Source organism: Rhodnius prolixus, unplaced genomic scaffold (genome assembly GCF_049639745.1).
Source record: "Rhodnius prolixus isolate KJV_2025 unplaced genomic scaffold, Rpr scaffold_1, whole genome shotgun sequence".
Taxonomy (NCBI): Eukaryota; Metazoa; Arthropoda; class Insecta; order Hemiptera; family Reduviidae; genus Rhodnius; species Rhodnius prolixus.
In genome coordinates this window covers 14,618,358-14,644,542 of record NW_027411581.1, presented here as the reverse complement: position 1 = coordinate 14,644,542, position 26,185 = coordinate 14,618,358, and the positions used below count along the sequence as shown (strand labels likewise).

Below are 26,185 nucleotides of genomic sequence, written 5' to 3'. Positions count from 1 at the left end.
AAGATATGTTTCAGTAGCGGTTTCACCAAGTTTCGTGTGAAATTTCACGACAATTCGTTGCTCTACTACATGTGTAGTATCATGTTCTCGGCAAAACGAAACTAACACCTCTTACACAAACGACGGTTCCGGTCAGACACATTTCTCTACAAACACGTGAGACGCTGCAATCGAAAGAGAAGGCTTCACGCTGTACAGCTGTCGGTCGTTGGTATTTGGCGCATGCATAGTTCTTCTGTAGCAGCATCAGTCTCGTTATTTAATAGCCACACCTCGTACATCACTAAACGGTGAGACTCCTTGTATTTACATTATTTTAATGCGAAGCTTTCCATCTAAGAACTAGATTCAAGGTAATTTATTAACGTACATAGACAAGCGGTATTTGTGAAAGAGTCACGAACCAGATTTTTGGTTATATTTATTTATTTATGTTCAAGTGGTAATAACAGTTACTCTAGAATAATTTATTTTAAGGTTGTATTGTGAGGGAGAACTACAATAAATATACTGTACGAAAGAAACGGGAAGGATGCAGCGAATGTGATAAGATAAGAAATAACGATAATGGATGGCGTGCAGAAATTGATAAAAACATAAATAAAAAAGAAATGCAACAATAAAACTAACATTATAAGACTATGATCATCATTCTCTTTCTGATAAAGTGGTTCTATTATTCTCAAATTGTCAACGTACTTTCTTCCTTTCATATTCATTGCTCTTCGTACTTATTTGTCATAGAAGTGGCTACATATCACACCCTCCAGTTTTATGGAGAAATACACCATAAAAATTACCTCGCCAATCATTTTTGCATGATTAATTTAGAAAAAATTGAAGTATAACTGCATGTTAATAAAGTTGTACCTACTAGAAAGAATAAAGTGCATGTTTTAAACATTCGTAGCTTTCTTCCAGTTAACATAGAAGGAGACAACGATTAAAGGAATTATATGATCTCTTTAACAAAAACTTACAGTTTAAAAAGTTAGGTATAAGGGTTGATTAAACGCTAAAAGGAACACACAAATCAGCAAGTTACCCATCATTTCATTTATATGTACTGCATTGATATCAACTTTTCATTAATACTTTTTTAGCCTTACTTAAGTGGAGCAAAACCCACCTCTAATGTTGTAGATATCAAGATCCACGAAAGCTATAATAACACATACTGTCAATTTTTATTAGGCTAAGTTTTAAAGAGTGATTAGTTTTAGAGGAGGCCTTCATAAAATAGTTTCAGAAGGGCACCTATGTACATACGTGGGACAATCGTCCCTCCTTAACTGTGTTCAGCGTCAAGACCGACATTGCAGATTATACCAGTTATAAAGCTAACTTTTCTCTACAATTGGGTAAAGGAATGATTGAAATCTAAACAATACGATAAGAGATATAAACGTTTGAAGTTTGAACGAATACGTAAACCTCTAGAATTTAACCTTCCATATCTCAATAACTATTATCAATAAAACATTGCAGATATTATCAGTTATAAAGCTAACTTTTCTCTACAATTGGGTAAAGGAATGATTGAAATCTAAACAATACGATAAGAGATATAAACGTTTGAAGTTTGAACGAATACGTAAACCTCTAGAATTTAACCTTCCATATCTCAATAACTATTATCAATAAAACATTGCAGATACTATCAGTTATAAAGCTAACTTTTCTCTACAATTGGGTAAAGGAATGATTAAAATCTAAACAATACGATAAGAGATATAAACGTTTGATGTTTGAACGAATACGTAAACCTCTAGAATTTAACCTTCCATATCTCAATAACTATTATCAATAAAACATTGCAGATATTATCAGTTATAAAGCTAACTTTTCTCTACAATTGGGTAAAGGAATGATTGAAATCTAAACAATACGATAAGAGATATAAACGTTTGAAGTTTGAACGAATACGTAAACCTCTAGAATTTAACCTTCCATATCTCAATAACTATTATCAATAAAACATTGCAGATATTATCAGTTATAAAGCTAACTTTTCTCTACAATTGGGTAAAGGAATGATTAAAATCTAAACAATACGATAAGAGATATAAACGTTTGAAGTTTGAACGAATACGTAAACCTCTAGAATTTAACCTTCCATATCTCAATAACTATTATCAATAAAACATTGCAGATATTATCAGTTATAAAGCTAACTTTTCTCAACAATTGGGTAAAGGAATGATTGAAATCTAAACAATACGATTAGAGATATAAACGTTTGAAGTTTGAACGAATACGTAAACCTCTAGAATTTAACCTTCCATATCTCAATAACTATTATCAATAAAACATTGCAGATATTATCAGTTATAAAGCTAACTTTTCTCTACAATTGGGTAAAGGAATGATTGAAATCTAAACAATACGATAAGAGGTATAAACGTTTGAAGTTTGAACGAATACGTAAACCTCTAGAATTTAACCTTCCATATCTCAATAACTATTATCAATAAAACATTGCAGATATTATCAGTTATAAAGCTAACTTTTCTCTACAATTGGGTAAAGGAATGATTGAAATCTAAACAATACGAAAAGATATATAAACGTTTGAAGTTTGAACGAATTTGAAAACTTCCTAAATTTAAGATTTATTAACATAAATTGCGGAAAAGATCAAACTGAAATTACATCTACTTAAGCATCACCGTATTTAATGAAAATTTACACCTGAAATGGTAATCAGTATCACAAAAAATGTTAACTTTGGGATCTTTGCTTCATACCACTGGGCGTGGCGCCTCTTTACTAAGTGACTATAGTCAGTTTCAGAGGACACCTTTTGCTCCCACTTACTCTAACAGCAGCTAATTGGCAAAACTTCTTCCGTTAACCAACTAGTCGGAGACAACTTTTCTTCGCATTAATTATTAGATTACGCAAGGAAGAACCCTTTCAGCAACGACTTCTCCTCTGATCTGAAGAATAGTTTCTATCCGCAAGTGCTGTGCAATTCTTTGTAGGAGCTGTACGCTCCAGTTATAACAATATTTTTTCCTTTTTCAAGTCAGTTATGCCGTTTCATGCACTTCTTGGCATTTGGGAAGTTTAATGATTTATTTACTCACTAAATTGTAGGACAGATTGTCTTATTGTGAACAGAACTTCTGTTAGGATATTGAAGAAGTTTAAATTAATATTTTGTCTGGCAATTCTTTCGCGTTGAGGCATCGCTCAAACATGTCAACAAGTTTCACTCCTGCCTTCAGTTATTCATGTCTATAAATATAGACTAGGAAACTATGAAATTAGTCTGTTACTTAGAGGAGTAACAATGTAGAGTTTTACTGCATAACCATTGAAGAGTAATTGTAATACAGCTTACCGCCGCCATTAAATAACCACATTAAGCTATTGGTAAAAATTAAATTTACAACGAACTTATTAATTGAAATTTCTAAATATAATTTGAATCACCGAGGTAATTTTATTGTGTACTGATTTAATATCCTTTTAAAATATTGAATAAAAATGAGAAGAAGACTGATAGGCTTCCTAAATAGGTAAAATTTAAGGCATAAATTCTTTCAGCTAAGGCCGAGCTGGCAATATGCCGTCAGTACCTTCACCGTGTGCTTTACCAAAATCGATGGTAATCCAATAAATGCATCAAACGTGTTCTACTCTGAATACTGATGGACTGGCAAAGACGGCGGCACGGCCACCTATATATAGTACATCAATCTACTCAATACCAAGCACTCTCCGTTTTTACTACGTACACCATCTGTGCATTGCCGTCTTTTATATACTAAAACGAAATAGAATTACTTTTTTGGAAGAATCTCTTTTATTTTTATTTTTTTTAATATTTCAGAAATTATTCCAAACTTTATTGCATGCTGCAAAAAAAGTCGCTGTCCACGTTTTTGACCACTTCAAAAACCACCCCAAAGAAGTGAGGGCCGCAACCCAATTGCAGCACTACAAATGAGCTTTTGCAGAGGATAGCAAAGTCTAACTTACGGCAATGAAACAAAATAAGAGCGGGAGCCAACCATGTTTCATTTCCTACACGGTTCGCTATTCATCTTTGGTTTTAACCACTTCAAAAAACGAAAGGAATGTTTGATTGAATTGATTGGATTCAGCGAAAATTTAGAAGGCTTGATGAAACCTCACCGTTTGGTGTTGTACGCCCAGATAATAAGTTTCAGTTTCAACTAATGGTTAAAATCGCTTGTTTAGATCTTGTCTTTTCAGTCGAGTACGAGGGTTCCATGTGAGTAATTAAACAATGTGTAATCCAAAGTAGACAGTCGAAAATGAAATTCAAATCAGATACATTGAATTTTGGTTAACCCAGAAGTAAAAAGTATTAAAGAAATTATTATTAAGAAATCTTATCAGGCGTCCAAACGTGGAGGCGACTAGTAAAACGTACATTACTATAGATTTTTCACATTACCCATTTAACTTATTATACATACTAAGTATAGACCAGAAATCGAACCACAGTACATCTTAACATCGCGGGGCCTCGCCTCTAAACGCTCGGCTATCGTGATGCCTCTGTCGTATTTATAATTATAACTTTTAACGAGACATTTCTATTCATAAGTTTTTTAGAAGTTATAATATAAATAACAAATAAAGATTAAAGATGGACCAGTACGGTCCAAAACGTTTCTTATATCGTTATATGAAAACTTGTTAAATAAAAAAACAAAATGAAATGAAGATGAGAGAAATTGGATAGGCTTTTATTTCAGGTAAATAGTTATGTTAAAAAATAATAATAAAGAGAAGGTACCCATACATATATATAACATAAATTGTAAATTTAGGAGGATAAGAAGGACATGTCGCAATCATAGCGTGCTAAACTTCTCCGCTGTTCCCAATTATCCTGTCATTTTAAAATAGCTATACTCCGTTAGCTGACAGGTATAGGGAGTTCAATTACTGTTCCATCGGCTAACTAGCTCCGAGAATGGGTCCTATTCCTCAGATTCACCCCACTGCAATTCCTCTTTATGGCAAAAGGACAAGCACGACAAACAAACGCACACGATCCATAGGAGGTGGTAGAAGTTAATCTGATAAAATATCCGCAATGCCTGGCTGTGTAAGCAGCACTAGAAGTGTGTCTGACTTATTGGATTCAAATAACAAATCTGCTTACCTATTTAAAAAGAAAACTAGATCAACAGCTGATGTAAAAAACCAACTGATAAACAAATTTACTAGCATTTTTCTCGCCTATAGCAGAGATTGACTAACTTTCTTCTGAGACTGAATTATGGATAATATGCAAACGCCTTTCAATAACTAGGTGGAATTGTAGGCCAACTATAAATAGGTATGTACCTAGGTGAGAAGAGCTGTTAGTGCAACCTCACTGCAGGTGAATCACTAAATCCAAATAAAATGAATTAGATTAGACAAAATCACGTTTTGCTGCTGCTCTGTTACTAAGGTTACGGACAAAACAGTCATCCTGAAATGACTGATTACTAAAGGCAATTTTTCTGTATTTCGTGATTTTCCCAAAAATAATTTTTTAGCGATTTCCTTTAAAATGAAATTGTAGGAACCGTTTTCAAGGAAAGCTTAAAATAATGAAAAGTCTTTTCGGTCAGTCGATTTTCTTAAAATTGGGAAATTTAGTTTCATATGTGAAATTTAATAAAATTATACAAGTGTTAAGCCAGATCAATATTCAAAAATAGCCCTTTAGATAGAAATAATAATCCTAACCCCCCTTTGCCCCCAAAAATGTCCTATTAATCGAATTTACCTGGAAATATGATTTAAAAAAAAAAATTATAGCTCTAATATTTAAAATTAGGATACCAAGTTTAAAGAAACTCGTTCGAGCTGGTTTCGAAAAAAAATCTGAAGAAACGGAATAAGGGAAGGGATTAGCTATGCGGTTAGCATATTGGATTCCCACGCAGAGATCCCAGGTTCGAATCCAGCTGCTGGGGCGTTTACATTTTTTTTTTCTCTTCCTAGGAGCATCTTACAGCTCATTGTCCGGTGTTGGGAAACACCAGTGATTATTACAAGAAGTTACCTGCAACAAGAGAACATGTCCGAAGGCCGGCAGTGTAATCAAAATAAGCTCCGGGGGCCAATAAACTCAGCTGTTGACGCGCTTTAAAAATAATTTAAAAAAAAAATGAAAAATTTATTCAGTTAAGTGAAACTTATTCAGTAAAGTAAGCTAAATTTTGAAGCTATTAGAGATAATATTACTACAGTGGTATACCTACTAAGTTACCAAGTTACATTGTCTAACTGGGAATAACTGATCTGAAACATCCCCATTGAAATTGATAATTACGTCCGAAGGATTTTGACCGATTACTTCCTGTCACAACCACTGGTGATTCCCAAGAGGAAATACCGATGTTGAGCAAACTGTATTTTTTTTTTAAATATTTTTTATAAGCTGTTCACAATATACAGCACTTTTTTTTCGCTGATTCAGGAAGCTTGAAAAAAGGTGTATAGCGAATAAAACTCATATCTCAGATCAGCAATAAAATCAAAAGTAAATCAACACTCAATATTTAATTCTACTATAAAAAGGAAGTGACGTCACGAATGTTCGATACTCCTGTCACTTGCAGATATAAGTTTAAGAGTAAAAATTACTGAATGTGCGCGTGAGATTTAAATAAAGAGCAATACTGTAACGGACCAATTGTGTGTATACTCCCGAATAGATCTGTCTAGAACAGGCAAAAGAAGTTTGTAAAGTTATACACAGAACAGAGAAGAAACGATTTCAATGATTTTTTTGCTAATTTAAAAATAAAAATTATCTACTGCATTATACAATTTCAATTTTATTTACACAATTTTAATAATCGCTAAATCGCCAATGTCATGAAGAGAAGGGATATTGATATGAAGAAAATATTTATTGTTGCGGTTACCGTATCCAGTTTCCACTTATGGAAATGTTTTGACCAAAAACTGGCAGGTTATAGTGGATTCGAAGTTATAGTGGATTCGAAGTTATAGTGGATTCGAAGTTATAGTGGATTCGAAGTTATAGTGGATTCGAAGTTATAGTGGATTCGAAGTTATAGTGGATTCGAAGTTATAGTGGATTCGAAGTTATAGTGGATTCGAAGTTATAGTGGATTCGAAGTTATAGTGGATTCGAAGTTATAGTGGATTCGAAGTTATAGTGGATTCGAAGTTATAGTGGATTCGAAGTTATAGTGGATTCGAAGTTATAGTGGATTCGAAGTTATAGTGGATTCGAAGTTATAGTGGATTCGAAGTTATAGTGGATTCGAAGTTATAGTGGATTCGAAGTTATAGTGGACTGTGTTAAAGAAAAAAACAAACAAAAAATATACAAATAAAATTGAAATAAAAATTAGAATTACAATTTATTAGTTTCACTGCGCTTAATAAGAGAAAGTACTCACTCGAGACAAATTTTCTTCGAAATTTTCGAAATGTTTTCGGCAAAAAGTTGGCCAATCAAACAGCTCACATTTTACGCTTTGAAATTCCTTCTTATGGTTAGTCATAATTATTTCATATTACAGGAAATAATTATCATTTTGCTCACTAATTTTCCCACAGTTAGATAGTGTTGCTCTTTATAATATTGATTTAAAACAAAAACATTGAAAAATTTGAAATATTCATTATTTTATTGATAGATAAACATACTCGAATATAGGAACAAGATGTTTACTTACGTCTCTTATTTTCTAAACTTCTCTGAATAAGGCTGACAATTTCAAAAACCAAAAAGGCTGGTTCTGAAACAAACAAACCATTATACCCTAGTATAAAATTCACAACATGCTTGGAAAAGTTTTGAAAATAAAAACTTTTTAGAATCATTTTCTAAGAAAGAAAAGTAAGATTTCTGAGAAAAGGTATTAGCTCGGTGGTTAGCGTATCCTGGGTCCTAACACAGAGAATACAACGGGTTTGAATTCAGCTTAGATTTTTCTCTTCCAGCTAATTCTCCGGTGATGGAACAGTGTTGTCTGTAACGAGAGTACACTGTCTGAATAAGATGGGATGTTTGAAGGCATTTTTTTCCTTATCTGAACTCCAGTATGCTTTGTTCATAAAGGTGTTTGTGATTGGAAGCTGCAGCAGACCTGGAAGTATGCTCAAGTGGCTATTGGATAAGGAAAGAAAACGTGTTGAAGGGCGCTGATGATCGTGGCGATCGATGCCCACCCAAAAAAGTCGGCTGTACACAGAAAAAAGCTTCAGGCGCTCGCAACTACAGATGTACACGCGCCTTAAACAAAAAAATGGTCACAAAGTAAAAAATTACAAAAACCAAGAAATATATTCTGAATCCTCGCAAAAAAAAAAAAGCTATCAAAGTTTGTGATGTAAGTTATTACTGGCACTGACAGCATAACCGGATATTGCACTGAAGTGGTCTTTTAAACGGAAACCAGACTGTTGCACTACTCCTTCCTGGCGAAAATCAATTTCCACACATAAATACGTATAACTTGGGCAAGTTTTAATGAAAAGCTTTGCAGCCATGTTGAATTATTGACAGGATTTAAGTTTATTTATTTATTTTTAAGCTTTTGGCTCAAGTTTAAGAGAGGACATGGGCATTTGGCCTAATCTGGGTCAAGATCCCCCAAATGGCCAGTTAACGGCAAGACCGTCATTTGTCTTGACCAGCAGAGGCTAATGAGATGGGCTTCTATGTAGCATGTTCGCCCCCTAAGAGTAAGTATCTTCTCCGTTCATGGACGGGAGTCAGTTCAATTAAACATCCTCCGCTACTGGATCCAAGACTATCTACTTACCCAACGGCGTAAAATTTATTTAATTTCTTGATATTTTTGGGACTCATTCATCAATTAACGGATTTATGTTAAGGGCGGCATTTTTAAAGAAACTGAGACAAATTTCATCCAATAAGTCTCTCACATACCGCACGCCTATAAAATTTCTGCATGTTAGCAATAGGTGCATATCTTGAAGCATCAATGGTTAACCTTAAGATGCACCCTGTGCCATTTTTGTATTTGGCATGTTATCCAACATGGAGCTGTACAAGTCAGTGCACGTCAAACTATGACCTCTTATAACAATATTTTATTGGCAATACTCTGTGTTGAGTTTCTATTTAGGACTGGAAACAGTTGAACTAAGTTTAAGTAACAGATTATTAAGTAACAGAGATGTACGATTAAGTAACAGAGAAGTACGATTAAGTAACAGAGAAGTAGGATTAAGTAACAGAGACGTACGATTATGTAACAGAGAAGTACGTTTAAGTAGCAGAGAAGTACGATTAAGTACCAGAGAAGTACGATTAAGTAACAGAGAAGTACGATTAAGTAGCAGGGAAGTACGATTAAGTAGCAGAGAAGTACGATTAAGTACAAAAGATTGAAATCACGGTCGGGACACCAATGCTAGATAATACTGCAAGTCTTTAATCGTCGTAGTGCGCATGTCTATTAGATCTCTGACTGCTTTCAGACTCGCGTTCATCATCTGAGGTAGTTTTAGTCAGTTTGGTGTACAGAATTCGTCATCTCTTATGATTCCGTCTCGTCTTGCACTTGCTAACTTGTTGACTTTATGAAATAGCAAGTTTATTGTGTGACCGGAAACATGGGAACCAGTAATCTAAGCACTTATGCATCTAATAATCATCCAAATTTGTCACTACCGGAAATCGTCATGAATTTCGTCACACTAACTCACCATCCCTTCAAATTGAATCTATATAATTCGCAACTTTCTTACAGTATCGTGAATAAATTCAAAGAATAACAGTAAATAAATAAAGGAAAAAAGGTTCTAAAAAAATACATAAAATTCATTCTTTAAATACTTCAGGCATGAAAACTTCAGAGGCGATAAAAATAAATAAATAAAATAATAGAGAAAAAGGTGGAAGGAATATTAAATATTAGATTGCACGCCAAGTCTCTAGAGCAGCTAGCCACTCCCAACAACTCTGTTGTTATATATGAAGTTTGTGTGTGTGTTTGTGAGGGAGTAAAATTGTCGTTTCGTGCGAGAGTCTCGTGCCAGTATTAATGTAACAAGGTGGGAGGTTATAACATTTAACAAATATACTAGTGCGTTCTCTATTATTCAACAAAACTTAGATGATTACACTATTCCAGAGAATTTTCCTTGAGCTACCTGGAGACCCCGCGTGGATAGGGATGAAACATGTTTTTTGACTTCTCAACTAGTTCCCAAAAATTATGTTGAACATCTTAAAACTGCTAGGATATAAGCACATATAAAGGGCTAAGATTTACAGAGTTATTAGTAATAATAATTTTACAAGGAGCCTTACATACTTGGGGCAAACTCCTCTCCTAATGTATATACAGCGTTGAGACCCCCAAAAGGCAAATATTCAAAAAATTTCGAATCTAATGATAGCTTATTCTTGAAAATCGGTTCACGCGTTAAGGGCTACGTTGTTTACAGTAGAAATAGTAACAACAATAACAATGGCAACAAGAACAAAAACAATTTCAGAAAATAGCATTTTTTAGATGTTTTTAGTAACATATTTCTAAAAATCTACTTTGATCTACGCTGTTGCAAAAAAAAAAAAATACAGTTATAAAGGAGGGTTTGCCCTTTATTTTAAAGAAAATTTGGGAATATTATCTTTTATAGAAAATGAGAAAAAAAAATTGTCAAAGTTGGGTGTTTTTCAACGTTACGCTTTTTCGAGCACTTTTTTAATGATCAACCCTTATACAACTGTCCAGTTTTAATATCCACGCCCATTTCTTCAGGAGGATTTCTTGTCCAACTACCAATCTGATAGACGAAAACGGATAGCTAACTTATTTATTCATAATTTCTCATATTAGCACACAAAATAAAATCCAGTACCTAGAAACAGGAATCGAACCCAATATCACAATACGAGGTCTGTAAATTAAGTAATGAGACTGATTTTTTTTTAAATTTTTGTATTCAAAAAGAATTACAATTCTATATTGACAACTTCAAAATAACTTCCTTCTGAAGCCACACAGCGCTGGAGACGTTTCTTCCACTCCTCATAGCAGTGCTCGAACTCCGATACTGGAATAGCCTTCAGCTGGTCGGTTACAGCCGTTTGAATATTTTCGACTGTCCCAAAATGAGTTCCCCTGAGGTGATTTTTCAACTTCGGGAAGAGAAAAAAGTCACAAGGACTCAAGTCAGGCGAATAAGTAGGCTGAGGAGCAGCCACAGGAATGTTTTTACTGGCCAAAAACTCGTTTATTGAAATTGCTGTGTGACAAGGAGCATTATCGTGATGCAACACCCACTTATTCTTGATGTTTGGTCTCACACGAATGACCCTTTTTTGAAGTTTTTCAAGAACCTCTCGATTAAAGTGTTGATTGACCGCTTGACCTTGAGGTAGAAACTCTTTGTGGACGATTCCGTGGATATCGAAAAAACAAATCAGCATACATTTCATCTTCGACTTTGCCATTCTTGCTTTTTTGGGCCTTGGAGAGGTTGAAGTGTGCCACTCCATGCTCTGGCGCTTGGTTTCTAAGTCGTACTCAAACACCCAAGACTCTTCACCAGTAATGATACGTTCCAGAAAATGGGGGTTCCAGAACTCATTTTGGGACAGTCGAAAACATTCAAACGGCTGTAACCGACCAGCTGAAAGCTATTCCAGTATCGGAGTTCGAGCACTGCTATGAGTGGAAGAAACGTCTCCAGCGCTGTGTGGCTTCAGAAGGAAGTTATTTTGAAGGTGACAATGTAGAATTGTAATTCTTTTTGAATAAATTTTTTTTAAAAAATCAGTCTCATTACTTAATTTACAGACCTCGTATATCTTAGTTTTGCGGGCTGCGCCTATAACCGCTAGACTACCGTAGCTCATGTTTAAATACTTTTGTAATATTGTGGCTGTTTTTATCTATCTATATATTACATTATATATATATACATATAATATTTATCTATATAAACTATATGAAGGGGTATGAACACATTCACATACAAAAGAACAGCTGAATATTGGTTTATCGGATTTAAGTGGTATGCCATTTAGGGTACGAATTGGTTAGAGTGTACGGAAAAATAAAAATAAAGCCCAACATTGTTTTGCCTATATATATATATATATATATATAATAGCTGGTGGTTGTTGGGAAATGTATGTTGTACGTAGCGAAAAACGAATTTACCAACTCTTAGAGTATTTTCCCTCTATTGTACACGCCCGTGGCTCGGGGTGTGGAATTCTGCTCAACTGAGACAGCAACTTTATCATTGCCCTACCATCCTAACAGAGGTGATTCTATTTCTTTCTTTTTTCTTTTTTTGTCTATTGTAGATTTGTAGGGAATGTTGGTGAATGGCACGAGTAAGGACTAGCCTAGAACAGTCACGGAAACTCTTCAAATCTATTTTTGCTGATATTCTCTGTTCAAATGAATCTTATATACAACAGAAGAAATATGTGTGAGTCAAACAATTTTCTTTATAATAATAGTGTAGTTATTTATTATAGTTGTAAAAAAAAACAAACTTTTTTGTAGCCTTGTAGTAATGTGACAATTATTCAATATAAAGTTAAGCATTCATAGTAGATAAATAAAGACCTTTTTAAATAGTTAAAAGCCTTAAATTACGATTAACTAGATAATTTTTCAAAATTATCCCGTATAAAATGAAGCTGGTTACCAGCATTCTCACTTTTCACGTTTATTATCACATATTTATAAAAATAAATCTAATATCGTTGATTTTAGTCGTCGTAGTACGCATGTTTATTGTATCGCTGACCGGTTTCGAACATTCATGCATCAATAGAGGCAGTTATCAATCAGTTTGGTGTAGAGATTTGAACTTCCTTCATGTTACTGTCTCTTACTACACTCGCTGACTTAATGAGGGAGGTTACATGGTGTGCGTGTGGGTAATTCGAAATGGTAATGAATCGTAAAACATTATGTATAAAAATAATTAAATAAAATTCATGAAATCGAGTACAGAACCCTTTAAGGGTTTAGTGCTTGTGTAATATTTTAGAATTATAAATTTGGAATTGTACTTCATATGGGGGAGAGGGGTGCGTGAATTAAAACAGGAAAAGAACAAAACAAAATGTTTTACAATTTATTATCTATCTGAATAACACCCACAACTCACTCAGTCAGCTTGTTAATAGACTGAAACTTAAGTGAAGTCAAAATCGCTTCATTAACTAATTAGTCTACCTCTGGTGAAAGTCCGAAACCAGTTAGGGATGCAATAAACATGCATGCTACGAATGAGGAAATCAACGATATTTATCCAGCATTGCGGACATAACCATATTTTCAAAAAAAAAAAAAAATCTAATATTTAACTTTTGGGTAAAAAAAGTATTGTTTATAGATGTCTCAAAAGCATGTTATCAAAATGCACGTGATTTTCTCAAATTTTAGGAAATAATCATAATTATCATGATCTAGATGCCACTGCCCTATTCACGGAGATATCTTAGGATTTTAGCCGCACATTTATCGCCTCTTTTATAATAACATATGAGATTATAGGACAGCAAATTGTACGGAAATGGGTACCTTAGAGGTAAATCTAACCATTTCCTTCGGCCAGAAGCAACCGTTTCATGGCGGAAATGTTTTCCAACAAACGTTGTAGACAATCGTGAGCGTAATGTGAGGAAATATGGCAGAATATTATTCAACGTTTTTGGTGACTCGATTCATTTATCGAATAAAAGAAGAAAGATTATTGCCAATTTCAGTCTTAATTCTTTTTTTTTTTACTGTTTTCTTGCCAAAGTTTCAGTCCTAGAGACAAAAGTCATCTTCAGGGCTTTTTCTTGTAAACAGTTATAATAATCTATTCAGTCAGGAGAGAAGACAAACTAACCTTTGATGTTAAAAATGTAAGAAACATTATACATAATTGTCTTCCAGCCCTGAAGCTGACATAGTCTCTAGAACTGAAACTTGGCAAGAAAATAAATACAAATTTATGGCAGTAATTGGTAATAATCTTCCTTCCTGTGTAAACAGTTTAAAAAGAATTTCAAAAAAAAAAAAATTATGAAAAATCCATTCTCAAAATTCCAGTTGAGAAATTTTGGTCGCTATGGAAAGGCTATGAAAATTAGGCTGGATTAGAAATGAAAAGGTTCATCTTCCTGTTCCTTTTTGCGGAGCTCAAAACAGATTTGTATTTATAGTGAAAAGTCAATTTAGAAAATTTTGTATGATCACAATACTTCTCTTATCTGTAGTAAGAGAAATTAAAAAACCTTACTTGACTCCATTTCAATGAACTATTTGATTCACAAAGAAATACATAAAAAATAACGTTCGATGTAGAAGGTTCTTTTAATTTTTTCTTTATATTAGAAGATATTTGTCTTTTACTGTCTAGACTTGCATATAGCATAGAAATATGCACCTTTTTTTTACATTAATTACATATTTTAGATCTGAACTTGTCAAAGTGTAGTGTAATTTCCTTCACTAGGCAGCGTGACCCCGTGTCTTATGACTATACGCTGAACGGCTCTTTGCTGGTTAGGGTATCGTCACTAAAGGATTTTTGGGCATCACGTTCAACAGCAAATTGGATTTTATGGAGCACATGAATAGGATCAGAAGCAAATCTCTACAAATGCTTGGGTTTGTATTTAGGAACACGAGGAATTTCTCTGACAGCCGTTCTTATCACATTATATAAATCCCTTGTAAGACCCCCATCTCGAATATGGGTCAGTAATTTGAAGACCGTCTTCCAAGGTACATTTGGCTTCTATTGAGGTTGTTCAGAACAAGTTCTTTCGGTGGTAGGCTTGCCGTCCGAAAATCCCTAAAGAAACCCTTATCTATTCCGATCTACAGCTCACTCTCAATATTCCTCCACTTGCCATCAGAAGAATATATTATGACCACTCTTTCCTCTGCAAACTTCTCCATTCTCAAATAAACTGTCCTTCCCTTCATTCTCTAATTTCTTTTAATATCCTATCCCATACTACACGACATTCTTCTCCGTTCAATGTACCGTACTGCAAACATAATTACGTTTTTTACTCCCCTATCTTTCGTATGATACGGACAGCCAATCATTCTAACTTAGATTTCTTTGGCACAGATATAAAAAATTTTCTAAATAAAGCCAGATGTCAACCATTTTTTTGAACTATTTTTATTCTATAAATTTGTATAAAAACCTCTAAAAGGTAAAATAAAATGCTAAAGCCTAATTATAAACCTAAATTATAAATACCTAAATTTGTATTATTTATGTTATTAATATTGTTGTTTCTGTAAATTGAATATAGATCCGTTTTTTATTTAAAAAATAAAATAAAATATTTTGCTTATCGCTTATCAATCAGTACCTAACTCCACATTACCTCGACAATATAGCCTAAAATATTTGTTTCCTTATTTGACTATTTTTTTCCCAGATACTGGAGGCAATCATACACAAAAATAGATCAAAATGTATGGAGTAACCAATATTTAGAATGCCTAAACAAATTGAGCGGCAAAAAGATCTAACTTTACCGACCCGAGCTGCCCAATGGCGAGCAAAAATTGGGTAATTTTATTACTTTTATTTAGTCTAAAAAAATTTACAAGATTGTATAAGCATTACAAAGTAAGAAGAATGGTTTTCAGATGCGTGCTATTTTTTTTCTTTTAATGAATTAAGCGGTATTTATTATTAAGGGAAAGAACGAAACTCTAAACTTCCGTCAACCATCTTTGAAAAATTCGTTTCTCAAATTTCATTCCTCTAAAGCAGCTCATTCTAACCCTTTCATTAAACACCTATCTTGTTCTGCAATATCAAGTAAACCTCAAAGGAGATTAAAGGGCTAGCAGCCTCGTGATCTACTCTTATCGTGAGAACAGTGCAATAAATGAGAGATACTAACTGGGTGCCTTATCTACTCAAATAATTCTGATATTTTGTTATCAATTTACTTCTTACAACAATTTTTGTTTTATATGGACATCCGGGTGCACTAGTCCTACAGGTCGTCCTACCATCTTGGTAGCGTAAAGAAGAGAGCATTTTTGCGGTAGGAAGGGTTCAGAAGGTGGCGGCAAAAAGCCGAAATGAGGGAAAAGTGGCAGCCTCTCTTAAATGAAGCCCAGATCGTACTATAGGACTGCAGCATCACAATAATAACTATTACTGCAGTTTTAAATTTCAATAAAAGATTAAAAAAATAAATTCGCAAATTCGTTACGATCCAACTGAAAAAAAATGTCGAGTAATTCACGACAATTTTTTCAATTTTACATCGAATTTTAGGCATAAAACAAAAAGAATATTCCAACAAAAAGAAAGCCTTTCTTTTGAAACCTGCCAGACCCAATTGTGTACCAATTATTCAATAATAATTGAAGTCATAAAACACAATTTTATGCAATTATAATTGTCATGTAAATAACCTACTTCATTTTGAAAGCGCATACACCATTTCTATTGCTTTTAAATAAATGACTATCTGTCTCTAAGGAATAATTTAGTTTGAGCTAAATTTATTTCCGTTCAATACAAAATAGGGTATTGCGAAGGTATAATCAAGTCTAGTAGAGGTTGTGGCTTGCGGATGACAGGGCGGTGCACTGTCCGTCACGCTTCGTTGCCTCGTGATGATCCTCCATCATCATCAATATTGTCGATCTTACTCTACTTCCTTCTTTTAACATCATCAAATGAAAATAACTCCTATTTTTATTTCTCTTATTTTAGTAATCGTGTCAAATTGTCTAAATTGATACGCTGGAAATACATGTTTTGTGGTTTCTAGGAAAGAGAAAATTATATTCTATCATATGGTCTGAATTAGTGGGTATGATCGGAATGCCTAAAAAGGGCAGAAAGCCCTTTTGGTGTTGTCCTTCCTAAAAGTACAATTTACCAGTAGATCTTATGAAAATTTTTAGAGGGAATCTTATTAAAGAACGTCAAAAAAAAAAAAAAAATTTGGTTGCAAAAATTATGAAAGAATAGAACGATAAACAGGATCACAAGAGTTTAGCTATGTGGTTAGCGAATTGCCTTCCCACGCGGAGGTCCCGGGTTCGAATCCAGCAGCTGGCCCTTAGATTTTTCTCTTCCTAGGAGCTTCTTACAGCTCACTGTCCGGTGATGAACAGTGTTGTCTGCAAAACAAGAGAACATTGTCCAAAGTGCACTGGAAAAAGCTCCGGGCGCCAATAACCTCAGCTGTTAATGGGCCCTAAATCATTGCAATTAAAAAAAAAAAAACCACGAAATTTTGGGTCGGCTACAATTTTTTGGGAACTTTCTGCTTTCTCTGTCTCTCATCCAACCATCCATCTTTTAGGGAGAAGTAGAATACCCAATTCTTTATGGATATCCCTGATCTTATTCTTTAGAATGCCCTAAAAAAACAAACCAACCACTCACAACACAATACTCCTGGCAGCCCTATTAACGAATTCCTCACTGACGAATAATAATTTATCACTTTCTCTTTCTAACACAACTTCTCACAACAGCTCACTACCCGGTGATGGACAGTGTTATCTGAAACGATAAAACACTGCCCACAAAGGCCGGCTAAGCACTGAAAGAAATTCCGAGCGCCAATGACCTTAGACGTTGGCACCCCTTACATTAAAAATAATGATGACAATAATAATAATAATATTAAAAATATTGTATCATCAATTTCAGTGCTGACCTAGATTTCATTGGCCAACTAAATAACGTGGCTTTAATTAAGGAAATAAAGAAATACCCCTGCCTTTATGATCTGGACAAAGAAGAGTATAGAGATATAAATATAAAAGAAGATTGTTGGATTAGAATTTCAAATAAGTTAAATGAAGATGGTAAATTATTTTTTGCAATTAAAATATTTTTAGTCGAGTAGAATACAATTTTCAGTCATTTAATCTTTTATTTTGTTCTTATAAATCTTTTTAAATAATTTGAAATTATTTTTTGGATTTTGAGTTTGAAGAGAAGGGAAAAACTTGGCCATTATTCATAATTAGTCTCTCAAATTACTTAATATGTATTAATTCATTCACTTTATTAAGCTATTCCTTCACAACGGGGTCCACTATAAAATGAATTTACGCATCTTACGAAAAGCTTTAAGTTCTAATTCTAATTTCATTCATTCATTCATGGGAGAAGTTCATTCACAAATAAATCTGAGAATGACAAGTATTAAATTTAATCCTTAAAGAAAAAGCATTAGGAAAAATTCAAGCTTATATTTAAAATTCCGTCCCTATGAATTCATTCATACAGTTATTTACTCCACACCAAGTCCATTGAATATAGCAAAACTTTTTATCGCTATTAGTTTACAAAACCGTTGCATAATATAATTTTGTCTATTAATTGCTCTGGTTGTTTTACTTTTTTTCTTATATTTTATTTTAACAACATCACTTTAGAATATGTACAAAAATCTAAAAATAACTTCAATTCTCAGATGTTTTATCACTTAATTAAACCCGACTGCGTTTCCTTGCACCGATAGATTAATAAATACCTTGCACATTGCACTGACAAAAAAAAAAAAAGAAGACATGTGGCGTGCAAACTAGATTCCAACGAAAGAAATAATGCAGCGTTACTAAGCTTAGTAATCCAACTACTTGACTGACGACCTCAAATCTAATAGTGACTACTAAGTAAGGAACTGTTCAATGAAGTGAACAAATTCAGTAACCTGGTAATACTTCCGGTCGAGGAGTTTTTTGGGTCTCATGGGAGAACAAAGTTGGAACTCGCTGCGATTATTTTGGTTTTTTAAGCAAGAATGTTCACACAGTAAAAGTAAAGTAATTGTCTATTTTTTCTGATAGGATTTATGTCCAACTGCCGAATTAGGTATCGAGGTCAGAGGCGTCTAACAAACATAATTTACTATAAATTTCTCATATTAATATATGAGACTCCCACATTTTCTTAAAAGAAGAGATTTTAGAAACTGATTTTCTAAATGTTCATAACACTTTCTCTTCTATGAAAGAAAAAAAAATGATTAAGAAAAAGTAACCTTTCATAGTGTTCTATTGAAATTAATTTGGAGAGAGCATAAAGAGAGCCCCTGTTTAACAAAACTCTACAAATAATCATTGGCATAGACTTGGCCACAATAAATCAACCCGCGCCAATTTGTAGACACTGTCATCTGGGGCATGCATTTATCGCTAATAATCTCTAACAAAAATTGTTCAATTGTCAAACACTAAACCATCTCTTCAATTGAATTCCAGATTATGGCCGCTAGTACTTTACTAGTAAATATCTAAACTTTCTGCATGCCCGCAATTTTTAACTTATTCTTTTTCTTTCCTAAGTATTTTGCACTGCCTCCAAATCGATCTATTGTGCCCCCACTGAAGGGGTGACCTGCAGCAGCTACAGAAGACAAATTAACTCACCCTAGTTCTCTAGGAAAGTTCTAAGAAAAATGATGAAAGCCAGCGGTTGGGGTGGACTACTTCTAGGAAAGTGCCCTTCTTAGAATGTCGAAGATGACATCCACAAGAAGATACAAGAAAGGATATTTTCGGTCAACATCCTGGTAACTACCCAGGGACCTTTAGGTGTTAGGCCGGCTGTTACAGATAACCGCTATCTGTTACAACTTGAGCAACTTTCTCCGTAAAGCTTCCCAAGTATTCTAAACATAGCTCCTCCAAATTAATTGCTACCAAGCTTAACAACGTAATAGGAAAAAGGTTAAGTAAAAAACCAAAATACCAAATTTATAGGAATTTAGTTTTCACTATAGTATGTTAATGACTGAATAGTTTCCCAATTTAAATATGAATAGTTCCAGTAGATTTACATAATATTTGGAATATTTGACTTCGTTTCGTGTCGCAATAATTCCTAGTATGTAATCAAATAATCACTTTTCTTAACAATCACCTATTTATAGGATATTAGATCTGGGTTGTCACAAAAAATTACAATTATAAAGGAGCATTTGCTCGATATTATAAAGAAAATTTGGGAATTTTATCTTTTATAGGAAAAGATAAAAAAAAAAAATGGTCAAAGTTGGGTGTTTTTCAACGTTTCGCTTTTTCGTTCATTTTTTTAACGATTAACCCTTATACAACTGTCCTACCGGACAGTTTTAATGTATACCTAAGTATGTTCAGTATACTGTTTTAGTGTCCAAAATCAAGAATGACTGGAAGAAGCTACGAGATTGCTACAGACTATTGAGACAAAATGGACAAACAACGAATAATTTGAAAGGATGGCAATATCAAAAGGAGTTGGAATTTTTACGTCCTTGTGTGGCCACAGGCACGTAAGTTGATATCCTGTTATAAACAGTGTTATACTATTTAAAGACAATAATATATATTAAAAATAAAATACTTTTTTTTTTCAGTTTAAAAAATGATTTTCTAAATTTAACTAATAATAATTTAAACAAAGATGAATTTATTAGAAAGATAGAGAAGTTTGATAACATATTATTACATGAACAATCGCCTAATAATTTTAATAAAACGACAAATTTCAAACATTTCAACGAAACAGCTGATCAAGTAATCAGTTGCATAAAAACTAAATTGAAAACTAATGACGATGAAGATAATAGAGATATTGATCTGTTTTTTAATAGTATGTGTGAAACTACAAAAAAATTACCAAAACTATATCAAAATCAAATTAAAAGAAAACTTTTTGAAGCGGTCTTATCAGCTGAACACCAGATTGAAGTAGATAAAATGGATTCTAAATGTAAGATTAGGAATTCTGTCTGTGAATTTTAAAAGTTTTTTTTTCTTTTAATTTTTAACATTAAATTGTTTGAATAAAATTTATTTAAAATTGCTTATTTATTTGTTACTCAAATTATTTCTACGTTCATTTACTTCTAGAAAGAAGAAGTTAGGCTCTCGAGAAATTTCGTAAGTATTTAGTAAGCAATAAACAGAAAATGAAGGACAAGGATTTGAAGTGGAATAAGGAAATAAGGAAAATGATGCTCTTGCAGCCTTAAAACGCCAGATGAGGCCAATTGAGGCCAATTATACGACTCCCATTTACGGGAATTACAAAAATTACATTACTTTTTTGTTAAACTAAATTTAGGGAGATTTACGTATAGCTCAAGTTTGCAGGTAGGAAGAACACCATAATCTCTCCCTTCTTTGAACTATATTTGGCAGTTAAACAAAGCGAGCTCTCAGATCCACCCTACAGCCTCTCCTAACTAATTTTAATCTGAAATACGTTTCAAAAATTCAAGATGCCAATTCGAATGTGACCAATAATGTGATAAAAGAGTTTAATTGAAAATTGGTGCCACTTTTTTCGAGAAAAATTCTTCCCCAAAACATTTTTGTAAATATGTAGGTTGTACAAAAGCCCCATTTTTTTGCTAAATCGATTTTATACAAACCTAAATGTTTTTAAAATTCATTGATATTAATAATTATAATGTACTTCTGTGAAGGCGTACTTCAGACGGAAATAGAACAATGCTGTTCCCAGAGGGCTTCCACCAATCAAAAAACGATAATTTGTTGTTTAAAAAAAAAAGTGACCAAGTAAATAACTCACAAAGTCTAAAGAAATTTTTAAAATAGGTCGAGTAATTCGTTAAAAATTAAAAAAATCTTCTATAAAATCGCACTTGCGGTTAACAGATTTCAGAACTAGTTTCTCGCTCACAATAAGCAGTAAGTATTTCTATGTATTTTTGGAAACTCAAAACATATATTACCGGTAAATAAATAATGAAATACTTTCCAAGCAGTAAGCAAAAACAATGAAGCGGAATTAGGTTAGACAGACCATCAGGACGTAGGATAAATGGGTTAAAAGGGTAACGGCCCTTGTCTTGTTTATCTAGATCGCAAAGTGAGAAGACAATGATAAAATTTAATTATAAGATAATTAAATAATGCCAATTGGATCTGGGTAGCCGAGGAGGAGAAGGCAAATAGAGTAAATAGATGTAGGCATGGTGCTAACTTACAAGGAGTCCACGACCTTCGGCATCTAATTGCTTAGCTATTAAACCAGTAAAAAGTCTAATACTCAAAAGACTGATGAAAAAATGTATTATATATTTTTTTTCTTCTATTCCTTGGCACTTATCATTATTCAGTCATAATAACTCATGTGACATCAGACTGATAGAACCGACCAGACTTTTTTACTCACCAATCTAATCTAACGAACTCACACAAATCAATACAAACAAACCAATAATTACATTCGCACAAATAACTACGAACCTAACGCGATCCATTCATTCCAAACTAGTATACCAACATTCATACTTAGATTGTTTCATTCACACTCTCTTTTATCGTATTCCAATCGATTGTACAACAAAAAAATTTAGTAAAAAAAAAATATTGACAAAGTCGTTTGGGTTATAAGATTAGGTTTTGGATCTTCGATATAAAATATTTCGTACCAAGCAGAATACGTTCGTACAAACCTTCAAGGCCTGTCTAGCCTCATTCGACTACGAAACCGTGTATGACAATTCTCATTTAAGAACTTTTCATGAATATTATTTAGAGTTTATTAGACGCCACATATCTTTAAGCTGGCATGCAAATTTACGAAAGATTTGTTCACAAAAGAATAGCCTGCCATAAAAAGAATAAGCCATAATCAAAGAATATATTACAGCGAACTGGCATTCTACTGGACTGATCCACCACCACCACCCTTTCCCCCAAAAGTGCCCTTAATCGAAGTATTACAGAAAAATGTTTCCTATAAAAGTTATAGAACTATTTGCGAGCTATAATTATACCAAGTTTAAAGAAAATCCATGGAATGGTTTTTGAAAAAAAGTTAAAAAAGTGAAAAATCTATTCAGTAAAGAGGTACTTCCGGTGGGCCTATTTTGACCGAAAATTTACTGACACTTCCTCTAGTGGCACTTGAACGAAATATCAAATTTGAACTTTCTACGATTTACCGTTCCTGAGATATAGCGGATAAACTCACTGCAGAGCTGTAAAGTCAGTCCAAACCTATGGCATCAAGGCACGTTGGGTTAGAGAACCTCAATTTAGCTGGAAAATCAACAGATTTCTAGGAATTACTGGACCTGTAACCCAACGTGCCTTAGCCGTGATTTTTAATATCACTTTTCTCTCTCTTCTCTCTGACTAGCCGAATGCGATCGGTTTTCTTCGGCAATTTTCGGTTCAGCTGACCAGAAACATTAATTTTATTTCAAATTTAATTTAATATGCACACTCACACGACTTTTTTTTTTACTAATACGAACATTATGTTCTCCTGTCAACTTGTCTCTTTACCGGAAGTGGCTACTTTAATTTACACAATACATTCTAATGGAACTATTTTAGAAATATCTATTGCGCACACTCACACGACTTTCTCTTACCACTACCAATGTAGTTGGGTTTTCTCATAAACTAGAACCCTTACCGGAAGTAGCTACTTTAACTTACACAATATATTCTAATGGAACTATTTTTGAAAAACTATTGAGCACACTCACACGACTTTCTCTTACCACTACCAATGTAGTTGGGTTTTCTTGTAAACTAGAATTCTTACCGGAAGTGGCTACTTTTAACTACACAATACATTCTAATGGAACTATTTTAGAAATATCTATTGCGCACACTCACACGACTTTCTCTTACCACTACCAAAGTAGTTGGGTTTTCTTGTATTTTTACCGGAAGTAGCTGCTTTAAACTACACAATACATTCTAATGGAACTATTTTTGGATAATCTATACATGACTACAACATTTGAAAGATAAGGAAATGGATATAGAAATGGAAGTTCCGTATATTTGAGATAAATTTCATGAAATCTGAACTTTGTGTGGGGGAAATTGAGAGTTACAATTTCTGTAAGGTATAGCATATGAAAACTCGGATAAAAAAAAAAAATTAGTGATGTATGCTACGATTTGCCCTAAATTTTAAAGAAAATTTGGGCATTTTATCGTTTATGGTAAATGAGAAAAACACCAATGTTGGGTATTTTTCAACGTTATGCTTTTTCGTGCAGTTTTTGACGATCAACTCTAATGCAACTGTCCTACTGGACAGTTTTAATTTACAGGGGAAAAAATGTTATACTTTATTATTTTTATACAATTTATTTAGAATCATTATATTTTTTTCATATATTTTACACAATCTTTATTCATTTATTTTCTGTTAACATGGTAAATTTATTTTTACTCCGTCCTCTGGGCAAATAAATTATATGCGGCAAATGCTCTATTTTGATGCCGGGGCATACTGCTAATGACGAGTTCAGTCGATTGCTAGCGGAAACCACCGAGTATACTAAGAGAAACCGGCAACACAGGCTTGCATGTCGGGTTTGCATAACAATAGAAATTAACTAATTTACCTATTCCTTTAGTTTTTAACCATTTTTAGTAATAAATAACATTCGGTAGAGGTAATTTGTGCATAATTTTTTAAAAAAATATATCAAAATAACATCATAACTATTATTTATTTGTTTAAAAAAAAAAAATTATGTGAACACTATCATGATTTTTTTTCTTGATTTCTCGATTCGGCAAAGTGTCACTTCCGTTTGAATTTTTTTTTCCCCCAACATTGGCACCCATTTTGGCAACTCCTGAATACTGAATTCGTACTTCCTGCACTTTTCCTTTTTTGAGTTAGTAACGTGAACACATACACAGACAACATATGTATAACAACAGACTTGTGTCACTGTGTCCATCAATCGCCTCAAACCTGGCGACATATCTTTTTATTTACCTTCCACTTTGGTTGCTAGAAAGAAAGCGATTGCGAGTGATTGATTTTTATGTCCGACAAGAGTTACCAAAGCGATAAATTTTGTTTATTTATGCAAAAATATTTCTGGCCCAAAACTTTTTGAATACTTTTATGGGAAATAATTAATTTTTCCTTCTAGGAATAAAAATTCATCTAAAAGATGCATGTTTCTTTAGTTACGATAGATTTAATTTAGATTTATTTGGCAGACTGTAAATGCCGTACCCAGTGCGATCTAAGAGGTCTACTGTGTCTGCCATAAGTGTCAAAGTTGGCTGCATTATCGTACATAGTTAATTTTATGCATAATCTATATAATATCATTATTTTCAGCTATTTTTTTATTTCATTTTGTTTTTAATGATTTAAGATACGTCCACATCTGAGGTTATTGGCTCCCGGAGCTATTTTCAGTGCACTGCCGGCCTCCGAATAGAGTTCTCTCGTTACAGACAGCACTGTCCAACACCGGACAGTGAGCTGTAGGAAGCTCTTACTTAGGAAGAGAAAATCTAAGTGTCAGCAGCTGGATTCAAACCCGGAACCACCACGTGGGAATCTAATACGCTAACCGCATAGCTAATCCCCTTTCAATTAATTAATCTGTCAGCAATTAATCTTAGCAGAATGAAGTTGGAAACCCAAAAACAAATAAACAGAAATAGTGAGAGAGACAGCCAAATGTTGACTAATTTCTCAAAATCACATTTTTATAGTCCCAGAATGAGTTGATTCCATTGGAAACTGAAAATTGACGAATTTCCTTTCACTGAGGAAAATTGTTTTACTGAAAAATGAGCTAATAATTGGTCATCGTTGAAGATTGTAGGAGATTTCGTTGCAGAAATGTGTTGCACCGACATCCAAGACCCAACCAAAATTCTAAAACAAAGGAAACATCCAAAAATAAATATCCTTAAAAATAAAGTTCCCTCTACTTATGCTTCTTCAGAAGAGTTAAGCGATCGGGTTGATTAAACAGGTGGATAATAAATCGAGGAAATCTGTTATCGAGGATAATTTAAAACGAGGGAGATAGAAAGATGGATGGAATGGGGTAGATTGCTTTTTTGTCCTTAAAAAAGTCCATTACAGCCTTAGAAATCTATAAACGAGCGGATCTTTCTTCAAAAGACAGCTTTCCAATCTATATAAGCTGTTTGGGATTGATTTAGACATTATGTCACAGTCTTTTAACCAATAGTAGCTACCCATTCCAGACACGTCGCCATTGCGCGCCTTTCATCTCCACAAACTTCCCAAAAGTCCGGGAGAATTCCTCCCTATGGATTTGCTAACAAGCTCCCTTTTTTTGCTCCAGTTCTTTACAATCCTCACTGTGAGTAATTGCTTTATTTTCTTTTTAATATTTTTGTAAATAAAAAGAAATTAATTAACCTCGTTTCCCGTTTTTTCTTTTTTATAAAAT

General features: G+C 33.5%; 2 protein-coding genes across 3 annotated transcripts in view; one reads left to right on the top strand and one right to left on the bottom strand.

The window, feature by feature from the left end:
- Positions 1-20,821, top strand: part of LOC141446627 (uncharacterized) — a 38,483-nt gene extending 17,662 nt beyond the window's left edge. Inside the window, exons 2-6 of one of the 2 annotated variants that reach the window (XM_074113218.1) lie at positions 12,311-12,438; positions 15,413-15,546; positions 17,665-17,822; positions 20,137-20,278; positions 20,363-20,813. In XM_074113218.1, coding sequence (XP_073969319.1) covers positions 15,473-15,546; positions 17,665-17,822; positions 20,137-20,278; positions 20,363-20,750 — 762 coding nt within the window. In that variant the 5' untranslated portion in view covers positions 12,311-12,438; positions 15,413-15,472 and the 3' untranslated portion in view covers positions 20,751-20,813. Of the gene's footprint in view, positions 1-12,310; positions 12,439-15,412; positions 15,547-17,664; positions 17,823-20,136; positions 20,279-20,362 lie in introns of both variants that reach the window. The other variant, XM_074113210.1, reaches the window with a different exon arrangement.
- LOC141446634 (calmodulin) overlaps positions 1-26,185 on the bottom strand; it is a 139,164-nt gene that overhangs the window by 90,283 nt on the left and 22,696 nt on the right. Inside the window, exon 2 of the mRNA XM_074113264.1 lies at positions 7,692-7,754. The gene's annotated coding sequence lies outside the window, so the exon portion shown is untranslated. The remainder of the gene's footprint in view (positions 1-7,691; positions 7,755-26,185) is intronic.